Source organism: Camarhynchus parvulus, chromosome 5, assembly GCF_901933205.1.
Source record: "Camarhynchus parvulus chromosome 5, STF_HiC, whole genome shotgun sequence".
In the NCBI taxonomy this organism is placed as follows: Eukaryota; Metazoa; Chordata; class Aves; order Passeriformes; family Thraupidae; genus Camarhynchus; species Camarhynchus parvulus.
In genome coordinates this window covers 5,293,261-5,308,831 of record NC_044575.1, presented here as the reverse complement: position 1 = coordinate 5,308,831, position 15,571 = coordinate 5,293,261, and the positions used below count along the sequence as shown (strand labels likewise).

General features: G+C 35.1%; 1 protein-coding gene across 1 annotated transcript in view; it reads left to right on the top strand.

Annotated features, from left to right (window-relative positions):
• LUZP2 (leucine zipper protein 2) overlaps nucleotides 1–15,571 on the top strand; it is a 151,178-nt gene that overhangs the window by 67,028 nt on the left and 68,579 nt on the right. The window contains exons 3-5 of the mRNA XM_030950207.1: nucleotides 841–911; nucleotides 3,915–3,993; nucleotides 12,597–12,659. Of these exons, the coding sequence (XP_030806067.1) occupies nucleotides 841–911; nucleotides 3,915–3,993; nucleotides 12,597–12,659 (213 nt within the window). The remainder of the gene's footprint in view (nucleotides 1–840; nucleotides 912–3,914; nucleotides 3,994–12,596; nucleotides 12,660–15,571) is intronic.

Sequence of the window (15,571 nt, the reverse complement as noted above, 5' to 3'; positions counted from 1 at the left end):
TGAAGATGCTTCCCTGGATTTGAGGTCCAGATATTCAGCTGAGGGAGTGCCTGTTTTTCCCATTAGAGTCTGTTGGTCTGATGAAAACATTTAGAATATTATCAGTTGAAATTGGCCTTTGTATTTCATGCCATTTTATAGGAAATTATTTTTCTGACAATACATCTTTGTCTTCATTGATGTAAGGTAGCTGGGAAAAATAAAAGAAGAAGCACTCTGTCTGTTCACAAGACAATACTAGTGGTGTGTATGTATCAGTACTGTGCTATATTATAGTATTTATATTTTTTTATGGTCCAGACTTCTCTGGTTTTAATTATTCAACCCTTTGATCTTTGGGGTTTTTGGTTTGAGAATTGGGTTTAATTTGGGGTTTTTTTGAGTGCTTTATCACCATTATTGTAGCCTTTTTCTTGCCTTTTAGAGAAATATGCTCTCCTTGTAGCAAATTTATTTTAGAATGTAGCACAGTTGAAGGTGGTATTCAGCAAAATTACACAGTGAAATAATTTAGATTCAACACTACAGAGATCTTGATATGAGCAAAAAGCTGTAGTATTATCTTCTGCATATACACACTTACTTGGTCATACAATTCTAATGCTTTTGGTAATTTGTCTATTTCTAAATCTGCTTATTTTATTTATCTCTCATTTAGTATTTGAAAAATACACAACTGTGTTTGAGCTACAGTAAAGAAAAATCCGAGTATTCTTCCAATTTTCTTAATTGATAATATCTGCAATTCACCAGGACCATTTTATGAATGAGGGCTAAATATTTTGACAGATTATTAATAAAAAGGATCTCTTTAATACAGTTTTCTTTTCTTCCTATCAGTCTTTAAAAAATGATGAAGCATCAACCAAAAGTGATGTGCAGAAACTTCTGGAACTGGGCCAAAACCAAAGGTAAGACCCTCACTTCCTACCTTCTCTTTCCATTTCCTGACTAAAGGCTGTCAGGCTAGCAAATTCCATCTTTCCTTTTACTATATAGATAAACACTGCTGTATTTCAGAGTCTGCTAATTGTAACAGTACAATAAAGGCAGGAAGTACCCTTTTTGAAACAAATGATGGATTTGCTGATAATGGACATATGATAGGAAAATTGTATTAAAATGGTATGGTGACATATCTGTGATGAAAAGCATTTTGAATTTTAAAGGAAGATTTAGTCATGAAGTATTCCTTAAAAAATTATTTCAGGATTTTTAGAAAATTAAATTACTAAAGTGTCTAAATCTCTAAGTTTGGAGATGATGACATTTATTCAAACCTTTTAATTAAATCTTTATGTGTGTAGACACTCAAAATCACTAGTCCATGGGCAAACAGGAATACATCACTGGATATTTGTGATGAATGGAATTAGAAAGAGAAAGAAGTACTAATTTCAAACTATTCATTGAGCACTTAAAAAATTAGTTCCCATGGCTGGGAATGCAAGTTCCAGCCTAGTCTTTTGTCTCAGTTTCCCTAGTGCTTCATTGTGAGTAACTTAATCATTCTGTGTCTCTTCATTCTTGAAATTCAGCCCAGCAAAGGGCAACATCAATACAATTTTAGTAACCAGAAAACATAACTAATACAGTGACCACTTTTGTTGGAAAAATAGTATATAATGAGTGCATCTACACTTCATATTTCTCCCTAGGAGAAATGTTTAGTAAGAAAAATTATTAAGTTCATACTTCCTTCATTGTTAAAAATGCAGTAATTAAATTCCGTGGCCGTCTTACCTCTGCATTCACTGTAGAAGTACACATGGAAGTACATATGGAATTGCATTGCTACATAGAAACCTTGTGAGAAAATTACCTTCGTCTCTTAAATATCCAATATAGAAGGTCTGCAATACAATACCAGTAGAATTTCTTAATCTTACTGTGATACATAGCAATCTTTCAGATATTCCAGACAAATGTATTAAATTATAAAGAAATTACTTTGGCTACTGTCCTATTTAAATACTTATGTGACTGAAGGTGTACATCTCAGAATCATAGCTGTCCTTGGCACAGACAAAATCCTCCATCATACATGAATGCAGTTTTGTAGTAGTTTGATTGTTGTGCAACTGTCCTTTATGAAATTGAGACATGAATTAATTAAAAGTATTAATGGACTGTTTAGTAAATAGATCTCAGTTGCAGGTGGGAAAATTGAGTCTGCTAAAAGAAAATTTTATTACATATTTCAAATATTGCTTCTAATCTCCTCTGTAAATCACCACTTGCAGTCTCTCAAGTTCCACTCAAAAATACATGTTGAGTTTTGCTTCTAAAGCATCCAGACATTGAGTGTTCTGCACAAGAGCAGTTCCCAGAAATAAAAAGTGTATCAGTGCAATCTACTGCTGAGCAGCCCACTCCATCATTCAGAAAATGAAAAGTTTTTACAGTATGCTACAAGGAAATGCTTTGGGGCTACTACTGTTGCCAGCAGTTTACAGACTTACTAGATTTAATTTCCAGAGAGGTGTAAAAGTTCAACGTATGAAAGAGGTATTAAAAATGTGCCAGGGAATCTCCCTCATAGAATTTCACTAGGGAAAAGTTTATTTGCCAGGGTCCTCAGGCTACCTTTTATCTGCAGTAAATGAAGAAAACTGGTAAGTATTATGCTTAAATCTATTGCATTATAGAAGCCAAAATTCAAAATATATCCTAGTATTAATGTTATGATCTTTCTTTGAACAAACATGAGCTGCAAACTTGGCCTGAGTGTGACTTTGATTGTATTCTACAATGCTGGAGGATACAGTAAAGTTTAGAGTACTAGAATTTCAGCTTTTTTAAGTAAGTGTTCTGCTGACTTCAAAATAGGTTTTTTTTTTTTAATTCCTTTTGTGCAAATTCTTCCATAATTCCCAAGTTGCAAGTAAAACTTGATCACTTACTATGATGCCCCCAGTTTTATTCTATCTGTGTATCACCAACCCTGTGAAATGATGGCATCTGTTAGTGCTGATGGTATACTGTTTTCATGCTGCTCAATCACTTCTTCAATTAAATCTCTTCTTTACTGGTGTTGCCAAAATTGCTGAAAGTAGTAGGGGTTATCAGCTAAAAAAAGAGATGATCCAGCAGGTAGCAAATTCTTTTAAAATCATGTGGTTCCCATTCAGTTTAGTTTTCACAGGGCGAAAATATTATGTTACTGTCTGTAAATCCAGTTTTGGCTTGATCTTCATTGAGAGTTTATCCATGCAAGCAGCAGTCCTCCAAAAACTCTACATTTGTTATGAAAAATGTCATTTTACTACTTGGCTACATCTCCAAAGTGTGCCACATGCACAGAAAAAAACCCCAGAAAATAGAAAATTCTCACAATTTGCATAGAAAATTCTCACAATTTGGAGAAAATCTCTGACTGAATCAGTAATGCAAAGGATTTTCACTTGATTCAAATAAAGCCCAATCCAAGAAATTATACTGTTCTTCTTTCTTTTTATGCCAGAATCTTCTACTGGATTTTTTGTTGCTTGTCCCTAGAAAGTGCCATATGAAGTTGAATTTTATCAGAGCATGATTTATTTGTTTATTTTAAAGCAGATATAAACTAGTTCTTATTGATAATAGTATGTCTTGATGTCAGTGGATTTTCACTTGCCTACTTTCCTCACTTTTTTGGTGCCAGTCATTTTTGTTAGAAATTATGCACTGGCAGATGTTTTGCACAGCAGGCCATTCAGCAGATATAAACAGTGGCCACTTTGCATCATAGATAATATTTGTTTTGCACTGGCACTATACTTCATGGAATCCTTATGATTTAATTTGTGAGACTCATAGACAAAGTACATCTGTTTGCTGCTCTGAATAATTAAAGGCCCATTTTTGAATCTGAATAAGTATTTCCTAATGGTCACTTGTGTTGAAGTTTGTGTTCTGTGTTTTCAATAACCTAGGGAAATGAAATCTCTCCAGGAAGCTTTTCAAAAGCAGCTTAATGAGGCAGCTGAGAAAGCAGAGAAGCAGCAGGCTACCGTGAGTGGTTCTCTTTCTTTCCTTATTTTTGCTTTTCTTCTGTTTTTTCTTAATCTTGCCTTGACAACTTATTAGCTCAAAAAACTTGGTAAAAAAAGAATGGATTTCACATATGTGTTAGTACTCTGCAAGCTTCAGAAGAAAGGACCTGTAAAAAGTTCTAATGTTCTAAAATATTAAGATTCCTGTCTTCCCTTATTTCTGGAATTTAGGGATGTTTATACACTTTTGGAGTGTATAGACAGGAAATTTAGGCTTAAGTCATCTCCCCGGTGAGATGACCTTTATGGACCCTCATGTCTCATCTATACTAATATAGACTGTCATACATCTATTGACTTTTTAGGAGTTACTATGGATTTTCAGCAACAAAATAGATAGTAGAGTGTTTGATTTTGACCATAGCAGAACTAATTATCACTCTAGAAGGTATTATTAATTCCCCATTAAGATTTCATGCTTTATTGAAATTCTGTTTCTGGACAAACCGCACAATTGTTTTGACTTTCATGTAGCAGTGTAATGTTTTGGAGCATAAATAGACACATTTTACTACTTTAGGGGAAAAAAAGGTAGAATCATGTTTACTAAGATGAAAGAAGGAATCTTTTCATCTGTTGGTTATTAATATTCCTGTAACATGGACACATCTGAGCATAAGTTGACTAGATAATCTCCAGTGGTTCCTTCAAACCTTAAGTGTTTTATGATTTGAACACTGGATTTGAAAACAGCCTGCTTGAAGTGTTTATAGATCTATTTTCTATTTCATATTGGATAACTACTGATTTATTTACTAGGATTTTGCTGTCTTCCAGGGTCACAAAGCAAGGGTTTGTCCAAGACAGATGGTTAAATGTAATTATTAAATTCAACAAATATTTACAGTGCCTTATTTCGTATGACTATGATTTGTATGTGGCTTCATTCCCTTGGTGAACAAAATGTGAGAGTGTATGTTTTCCTACTTTCTAATTAGAAACAGCTTAGATTGTGGACCAAACTATTCCCGTTGTAGGTTTCTTTCAGTTAATTTGATTTTTGAAAACACATTTTTTCCCTTTGTTGCTCAAAAGTCTGAAGAGTAAAGATACTTTTAGTTCTTGTGTACCTCACAACATAAAGTTAGTGTGGTTTTGGTACTTGTATTTTTGTCTAGAGGGGAAAAAAAAAGAACTTTTATCCTCTTCAGGAGTGAAAAGAAGTAATCTGAAAGCTGTATTGAGTTTGAAAAGGGTAGCATATTTTGGTGGTCTTTCTAGCCAGGACAGCATATGTGGATGCCATGGGGCAGAGAGAGAGAAACATCAAGGTTTCTCACAGCGGCTTGTGAGAGTTTTTAGGGAGTTGTAAGGATGTGGTGACTTGTTAAGTATAAACAATCTACAGGTGGTGTTTTTCTGCTTTGTCTTTCTGTTCTTCTCAAAGACAGTGTGTGAGGAAGATGTTTTTGTTAGTTAGCCAATCAAATAGAATCTATCATATCACTCTATAAAAACCACACGGTTCTGGAATAAAGCTTCTTTGCTCCTTCTACAATCCTGTCTCCTGCCTGTTCCTGTGTCATTCTCGGCACAAGAGTGACAAGCATATATCCAGAAAAAACCAAAACAAACTGCACTTGTTTTAAGATCCTTTTGTACTGAGACAATCTATAAATTGTCTATATTGAATCCCAGAGTCGTAGAATGTTAAGGGGCTGAAATGGACCTTAAAGACCATCTAGTCCCAACCTCCTGTGATGTGGGCAGGGGCACCTCTTGCTAGTTCAGGTTGCTCAAGGCCTTTTTGAACAGGTTTTGAACACTGTCAGGGTTGGGCATCCACAGCCCCCCCAGGCAACCTGTTTCAGTGCCTCACCTCTCTCTCACAGTGTCCCCTCTTTTAATTGATACCCTTTATTGTTGTGGTGTTGTGAGGGTCCCCAGGACGAGGTGAGAGATGAGAATTTGACTCCATGTTCTCAGAAGGCTGATTTATTACATTATGATATTATATTAAAAGAAATTATATACTGAAACTATACTGAAGAAAGATAAGAGACATCAGAAGGCTAGACAAGAATGAATAATAAAACCCCGTGACAGACCAGAGAGTGTGACACAGCTGGCTGTGATTGGTTATTAAGTAAAAACAATTCACATGGAACCTATCAAAGATGCACCTGGTGGTAAGCAACCTCCAGACCACATTCCAAGTAATCAGGTAATTATTGTTTACATTTCTTTTCTGAGGCTTCTCAGGAGAAAAATCCTGGTGAAGGGATTTTTCAGAAAATATCATGGTGTCACCCTTTACTCCTTGTCCTGTCGCTGCAGTTCTTGATGAAGGGTCTCTCTCTGGCTTCCCTGTAGGTCCCTTGTCATACTGGAAGGTTTCTCTGAGATCTCAATTCAACTTTCTTTTCTCCAGGCTGAACAACTACAACTCTTTCAGCCTGTCTTCATGGGGGACGTGCTCCAGTCCTCTTATCAGCTGTGTTGCTCTCCTCTGCGCTTGATCTGACAGTTCCATGGAGTTCTCGCCATGGGGACACCAGAACTGTGCACAGTGCTACAGGAGGGGCTTCACAGGAGCAGAGCAGGAGGGGAGAATCACCTCCTTCAATACAGTTCTGAAATAAGAAAAAAATGAGTATCTGGTCATCTCTGATAAGTAAAAAAAATGGATATGCGAGCATAATAACATTGATATCTCTGTTTCTGATTAATCACTCATGCAACATTAGTGCAAAGCCTCGCCACACATTGCGCAAGAAGACATGAATGTAAAGTCTAATGTTTAGCAGTTTCAGAACATGCTAGTTGAAAGTTGACATTTTTTGAGGTGCATTGAATGTGTTCCTATTGACTTATCAGCACAATGAATTCTAGTCCTACTAATGGAAGATGGAAAACATATTTCATTATTGAATCTCATTATTAGATTTTAATACTCAAGACTAATTCAGGTGTGGATTACATAAATCTCAGATATCGTGAATGGATTTGCTGGTGTTTGTTATATAGTGGGTTTTTTTATTTGAGCAACAGTGCCATGTGTACATTCAGTCCCACTCTAGCACTTTGAAGAGCACAAGATTTGTTCTACACAGAACAATATCTGCCATTAACTGTGAGCAAAATATCACCTGGTGTAGAAACCAGGAAAAGCTCCTCTGAGCATATAACAGAATCTGGCTTGGAGTCATTCAGATGCTTAAAGAATCTGAATTCTCAAGCTGTATTCCACTACTTGACACTAATAGCATATTAAACTTGCTAATAATTCTGAGGAAATCAGAACTGTGTCCTTGGTTTGTGATTTACTTCTTGGTGCCTCAGAGTACAATGTACATAGTGAAGCTCAGCAGTACAGTGAGACTGAATGAATATTCAAAAAGTACCTCAGGATCCTCAGATGAAAATTGCAGTAGGAATGGAGATGGATATTATTCCTGACACACAAGGTTATTTTATACGTGGTTTCTCTGAAAATAATGTGAAATCTATGAAAGAAGGTTCAAGTACTTCAAATACACTAGCAAGACTAGTGAGAGAATGGGAGCTTGAATTTAATTCTAATTTAACTAATTGTGAAAGTAGTTTCTAGTCCAATTTAAGCACATTTTATATTATAGGACTTGGTGAAATAAATCTTGATTTTCATCAGAGTAAATGAAAGTAGAGTTACATTTCACAAAAGACTAATAAAGCACTGGTGGGAGGTGGAAAGGTGGAAATACATTTTTCTGCATTTGTGCAGGAGGCATAATACAATGCTTGCTTTACATATGGCTGTATAAATTCAACACCTAATACCTGCCTGAAGGTGTTCTTTGTTATGTCAATGTAAAAGCGTAAGTAAGAATTCACAAGAATTAAGTCAAATTAAATGGAAAAGTAACCAGGAAATTACTCAAGGACTTTGACCAAAACAGAAGAAAAAAGGAGTCACAACAGCTCTACATTAGACTTTACATTCATGTCTTCTTGTGCAGTGTGTAGCAAGGCTTTTCACTAATGTTGCATGAATGATTCATCAGAAACAGAGATATCAGTGTTACTGTGCTCGCATATCCATTTTTTGCACCCTTTAAGACTGGACAAACCAAGAACTGTGGGCAGCAAAAATGTTCCTGTTCTGAGCAGCTGCTGAAGTGTTGGTGGGTACCACCTCTGGTTGCTAGGTGGTAACAACCTTCTGGGGATAGAAGCAGCAGCTCAGGCATGAGGAAAGTAAAAGGATGTGTAAAGACATTCCTGTCCTTTAGAGCAGTAATCACACTGAGGGCTGACCTGGGGATCTTAGAAGGAGCGAGCACTGCCTTTCTGGACTGCGTCCTGCGTCTGTAGCACTAGCAAAGAGCAGCAGCAGTTTGTCTTGGGACAGGTCTTTCCTAGAAAATTTATGCCTGTTGTTTCAGCTGTTGTGTCTGGGATAATAAAATGTGCACAGAAACACTAGAAAAACTGTAAGGGTGGTTTAAATTTTAGACTAGTCCTACGTTGCAAAATTCAAGGTCAAATACAGTCTTCCAGAAAGACTTTGGTTGTGAAGGATCTTCTCTACAGATCATCTCACACTAGAGCTGTAGGTTATTTTTATATCTAAGAACATTTCAGAAGGACCATACTGGGTTTAGTTATACAATATGCATATAAAATATCTATGACATCATTCCTACATAACCTGATGTCCTCTTTAACAATCATTAAAGGTTGAAAAAGTTTTTTGTTCTGTATTTAGCATCAAATACCTAAGCAATTTGTATTAAGTTTTCATGCAGTGAAAGAAATATTTGTAATGTCAAGCTATTATCTCTAAATGTGAAGTGGAGCCACTTCTTCCAGAAACAGAGTTGGAGATCATGGACTGATTTTTCACTTTTGTTAACAAAAAGGCACAGAGCAAATGGCACATGTAGCTTGAGAATGTCTTGTTTTGTTCGTTTGGGGTTTTTCAATAAATTTGAATAAATAGAGTAAGTATTGATTCTGTATGTCTTCATGAGGTTGAAAGGCTCTAAGGGCTTTTGGGAGACTGACTCTTTGCTTGGCTGTACTTCATGCTAATGTATGCATGTGAAGAAATAGTTACATTTTTAGCAAGTTTGAAAACTTATTTCCCATTAAAATTGCAGTTTATATAAAGAGCTGGCTGGCTCTGGATGAGGGAGAAGATAAATAAATGTGGAAACACTAAAAAAGTTTGGCTAAGTAGAGTAAGTTTAATCTACCTTTTCTATTTTATTCTGTTGGTATTTTATATCATGCTAGCAGTTTTAAAGAAGATATACTAATGGATTTTTTGGCAGTACAGTTACAGTACTGTCTGTCAAAATAAAGGAGAAAATTTGTCTGTGTATTTTCCTTTTTTTCTCAGTATTCATTATGAGAAATGAGAATTAAGTAACACTTTATATATGACTTCTGTAAAGGAACCACAAACAATATGTGTATTTTAAAATCAGTAGGGTTTTTCTAGTAATAAAAGGTGAACAGAATGTGGGGAATTTGATTACTATCTCCATACATTGAAGATATTTAGTAAAAATCTGATGTTCTTTTCCCTTCAAAAATTCTTGGTTTTTTCTAGTAAAAGCCTTTATGACTATTCATAAAGTCCTAAATGTTCCTTTCTTGAAAGTTTCATTTACTAATCAAAGTATAACTTGCAGCTTAAAAGTTACATTCATCTTAGAAAGACTAATAGGTGAAATCTATTTAGCTGTGCTTTTAAAAGTATTTAGCACTCTGTAGAACTCTTTTTGCCCAAAGGAAAGAATATTTTCTATGTTTTACATAATAGCCTAGGCAGTTCTCTCCAGCTTTTGAAGTCAATTTTTACAATATAATCTTGAAAAGCAGACCAGGAAAATGAACACTGAGTATGTTAGGGTTTCCAGATATGGCCAAAATAGTCAGGTGTTAATGAAGGAATTTCAGTTAAACCTTATCTGCTCATTTTAGTCCTGAGGAAGATACAAGTCTGAAGGTAAGCAAATATAATTACAGCTGAGTCTTGGCTGTGCAGTAATGATGTTATATTGGGATTTTACCAACCTGTCATGAATAACTACTATTGTCTGGCTCCTATAATTAGATCACTACCATCTGCTAAAGTATTCTCTGTTTTGATGGGGGAAAATTTAATTTAAACATTTCAAGGTCACCAACTGCTGTGAGTAAAGGCCACTGGATGGAAACTGTTGTTTTTAATAAACATAATGAGCTCTGAAACACACAAAGCTCTGAGTACCTTGAATGACTGTCTCCAGGATATGGAAGCAGTGTCCTTGCTTAGTACTGAAAAGTTCAGCCTTAGAACAATCTATTTTCATTACATGCTCTCATAATTGCAGCCAGATAGCAATTAAAGGCAGACAACACGTGGAAAGAGGTGAATGTTGGTTTTTATTGCTATTAATTTAGAGCTGGGTATAAATGTCTATTGTTGCTTATTATACTATCAGGATTTGATGACTGAAAGTATTTTTACACCTCTTCTGGAAAATTATACTGTCCTTGAGATTTACTAAAAGCATCATGCAGATGGTCTGATACAGATTGATCTGCCTTAAGCATGAAGCTGTATACATGGGTACACTTAAATGGAGAGGTGAAATTATCACTTTAATGGCTCTAGTAGACAAGTCATATAAATCCCTCCTATGTAACTCTCCATATCTATACTTTGTGACTAAGTGGTTCTTCATTTGTTAGAGACTTAATAGAAGACCCTAAAAATGCTGTTATAATTTAAAGGCAAAAAGTAATGAGTTCCTAAATCATACTATTATTTTTGGAAAAGAAAGTGATGTAAAAATATTTTTTAATTTTTTAGCTTGTTAATTTTAATTTCTGGTTTTTTCAGCTAAGCTAAAATGGTGTGTTTGCACTATGTAAGATGTCCATATCAGTGATATAAGATGCATGTGCATGGGAATAGTAATTAACAAAATTTAACTAACATGGATTACTGGATAAATTTATAGTACTGTACTGTCTTAAATGCTTCTTCCCTAAAAGATCCAAGCTATGTTGAGATAATAATTTTGGTATCATATCTCTTTAATTATTTCATATATTTTCATAGCTAGAAGTGAAGTGCCTTGAAGGAATGTTAATATTCCTCAGAGATAGATGTAAGAAAGAGAGCACTCTGTAATGGAGGTCAGTATATTTTTTTTCAGTATTTAATGGTAGGTAGCTGGCAATTCCTTTGAACAGCTGAAAAAACAAAGTAACCACAATAAATAGCTGTATTGTGCTTCTCCCCATTCATCATGATCTGATATTTTGATTATGACCTTTATTTTTTGTTGTGCAAAATCTTCATATTTATTATCTAGACATGTTCTAAATTTCAGTATTTGTGGATGTCATTACTAGGCAGGTGCTGAATAAAGAATCATTCTCTGCCAGTAGGTGGATGTGAAATGAAAATTTCCACAATCAAAGCACTTAGACAGAACTCTGGAAGAGTTTGTAAGAGAAGTTCCACTTGTGTATGTCAGGTGGCACTAGTTTCATGAACCCCCTGCCTGCATTTCTGTCTGAAGTGATGATAGCATTGTCTGACCTGGCTTGTGATACAGGTGAGAGTGCTGTCAGTTCAGTGATGTTTTTTAAATTACTGACATGTCTGCTTGAGTGTGGACATGATTACAAGAACAGCTGTCATATCATGTAGATTCCGTGTTCATTTTTTTATGTCCTTGACAATCGAACTATTAACCTTTTGATCAATGTCTCTGTAATCTGAATCTGTTTTCTTACAGGATTTTGTTTTTCTGTTGCAATGTCAGAACAGCTGTAGTTTCCCTTGACCGTGGGTAGAGTTTTGTATCAACAGCATGGGACATAGGGTAAATGGGGATGAGTGTTTTGCTAATTAAACAATACAGAAATGTGTTCTTTTAATCCTAGTTATTTATAATTATGTCCTCCTTCCCCACATTGCAATCCATAAGCTGTGATTAAAGCTCAGTCCTGAAAAAACTCTTTTGTAAAAATCATTTTTTAAATTGTGTTTGATTAAATTCAGTCTCGAGCCTCGTGGCTGGAATTTCTACTTCCCAAGTCAAGTCATTGACTTAAGTAGGATCTAAAGACCATATTTGAATGCTTTCATGTATAACACACTTTATTCCACAGGTGGCTCTGACTAGAAGAAAGGTCTTTGTCTAATTAGGACCAGCACTGTAGCATTCACATAAAAGAACTGTGTTAGAAACCTGCTCTGATAGATATGTTCTTAGAGGGGAAAAATGTTTTTGTTAGAAAATCAGTTAATATTGTTTTAAAAATCCTCAGTTTTTTGATGATCACATTGAACTACCTTGTGAAAAATAAACACTATGTCTACTGGTACAAAACAAAAGTAAGCCTATTTACATACAGCAGTTTTCTTCTTTTGATTATAAGTTTTCTAGGTAATATGCTAAATGTTTTTAGATTTATAAAATACTTGACTGTAGCCTATACCAACTGGGTATGTAAGGAAGTTTTTTTGATTTGGTGGTTGCTTTTTTTTCCAAAACTTTTAAAAGCATAAAAAAATAATTAGTGTTTACAGTTACATCTCAACAACTCCCACTCAACATTTCTTTAAAATTGTAGATTAACTTTTTGAAGACTGAAATGGAAAGGAAGAGCAAAATGATACGAGACCTCCAAAATGAGGTAAGAGGAACACTTGATTGTCATCTCAATTCAGATTTCATGTTGGAAGAGAGTCTGGTTTGGCTTCATATGTAAAGCATGTTATTGTAGAAGGCAAAAAAGGCACCAGTGAAATTCTCTGAACAGAAAAGCAAGCAAAAATGACTGTGTACATTTAGAAATAGTGTTTTATTGAATGCAATGGTTGACTCCATGCTCATGGTGCTTAGTTTGATAGCACACTCCTGTAACTTTTGCTGCTTTGTTGAAAAGGAAGTTCTGTAGGTTATTGACATACAGTGAAACTTTTTTCTTATAGCTTACTTTAGAAATAAACAGCAAGAGGAGGAGCAGGGCAATGCAATATCAGAACTGAGATTCTTAATAAAATTTAAAAAAAACTCAAACTCCTACAATGTTTTTTTTAAGCTTTGTGTGCCATGAATATCAATCCTAGATTGATCCCAAAATTCCAAATAAAATATATAACATGTTTTAAATAATGTTTGTTGGTATTAAACTGAATTTACTTTGAAATTTGGTCTTGGAATAGAAACATGAAATATTTGAGCAGCATTGTATTTCTTTTCCCCCTTATCCTTTTCTCTCCACACAATTTGCCTAAATCAGGATGTAGTTTCTCTTTCCATTCCTTCATTTTGCAAAGAATATTGCCCTTGAAAATATTTTATTCATATGATGCCTTGTTCTCTTGCCAGCCAGGCTTCTCATCTTTATCTGCTTTGTTCAATTCTTTTGCTTTTCTAAACTATTCTGTGTGTATGAAAACTTGATCTCTTTAAAGCTGTCATTTAAACAGGAATCTCTAATTTCTTTGGTCTATGACATTGTATATATATATGGTCAATCTGAAAAATGTGTACATTACTTTTTAAGTCATAAATGTATCCTAGTTTTGGATTAATTTTTTACAGTAGTCAGGAGGGAGGCATGGCCAAACCATAACGTTATTTGATACTATCTCACATCACTTGCTAGGGGCAGGAGGAGGGGACTCTGTCATTTCTGGTTCTGTTTGAGAGAGAAGAGCATGGTGACTGAAATGCTCTGGCGCTGTTTCACTTTCCTTGTAATTTGTTTTTCTTACACCTTTTGTTATTAATATTGTTGCTCTTACTGTTCATTTTCTTACCTTACAGCTATTTCTAGTAAATTGTTCTTGTCTCAAACTGTGATTTTCACCCTTGTGCCTCCAATCCCCAAATCCATTCCTGGAGTGGAGAGTGAGAGGGGAGGGAGGCGAGCGAGCTGGTTTGGGAGAATCCCACTGGGGTACTGACCTGGGGACTTCTGCTCCTAAACCACCACAACAACAGGAAATGTCTCTTTCAGCTGCTCATGTTGTTTAGGCCATGCCCTCAGTTTCCTTTGTCTACAGTCAAAAATGCCTTGCCTTCTATTCTCACCTGTTATCATTGGATGCTTTGCAATTGAGCCTTTAAACTCTAATAAATCATATCGGTCTCATCCTATTGAGCAGTCATTAAAAACTCTTTTCTCTTACTGAACACAAATACATCATTAATCAACATTTAAACTGTCTGACTGTTAATGATTTGCTTAGGTAGGTCAGTAGACTTCTCTAATATTTAGCATATTTATAGCAAATTTTAGAAAATCTACTTTGAAAGGAATCTTTCTTTTGGTACCAAATATCAGCTACTATGTAGAAAAGAAACCAAAAGCCATACCTACCTAATGGCTTTCTATTAAATCTGTTAAAATTTTATGCAATGTTTGTTAGTTCCCTGAAAGTAACCACTTATATCAGTTTTTTGGAAATTTGACTGAATTTAAATTATATGATTTTAAGGATATGTTATGTTATTTCGATTCTGCCTCCAAACACTGAATACACATTGCTTTTAAAAATCTCATAAATTTGGATATGCTATATATTTAAATAATTGATAGCATTTTATGTGTAGGTTTTGAAACAATAATCTGCGTACAGCTATGTAGAGATAGATAATGAAAATGCTTTCTCCGTAGCTGCTCTTGTTCTTTCAAATATTGCATTCACCCTCATTTTATATTGCCAAATTGTGAATTTTGCAATCTTAGGCTCTTCTGTGACTGTAAAAATAATTTCCTGTTTAGTTCTGCCCTTTCAGCACATACCCTAGTGCCATTCAGCTTTGCCTTTTGGAGATACAAATAGATGGCAGCAGCCTTCCAGCTGAATGCAGCAGCTGTCATGTAGTGTGTGAGGAGAGGACATTGAACAGAAAGGCAATTTTTAGCCTATTCAAGGCTTTGGGGGAAAAAATAAACAGAAAATAAATGTCGATGCTGTTGAAGAAAAAATGTGCCAGGTAGAGCACAAAGGGATTAGGTGTCTCAAAATCATCTGGGTCTTAGAAGTCTTTAAGTGCTTCCTGCAAATACCACAAAATAGCTGTCAGACCTCCAGCTGTAACATCATGTGGATTGTATTAATTTAGTCTTAAAGGATTGCCACGTAAACAGATATGCTCTTATTTCAAGCAATTTCTGTTATTGACAAAGAACCTTAGAAGTTTGGAAATGCAGAAGCACTGGTAGAACTAAGAAGCTTGCAAAAATGTAGACTAAAATAGAATATGTATAAAAAGAGATACTTTAAAATTTTCACTTTTGTAGATGGCCTGTTATAGACTGAGCAGCTCACTTCTAGCATATCATATGGTTTGTGGGAAATTGGGCCTGTATTGTGTCTGATAGTTGCTCATATTTGCCAGGAATATAAGCCTGTAAATGTTTCTATTTAAATCCTGAACTACTGGGATTTTGGAATTACACAGCTTTATCATCAATGGGGGTTTTGGATTTTGAGAAATAATTATGGATAATGAGACATGCAGCTGTTGAGCAGTAAGTTCATTAAAAGATTGCTTCTCTGAAAATTCAGCTGCCTTCAGAAATCTTGAAAT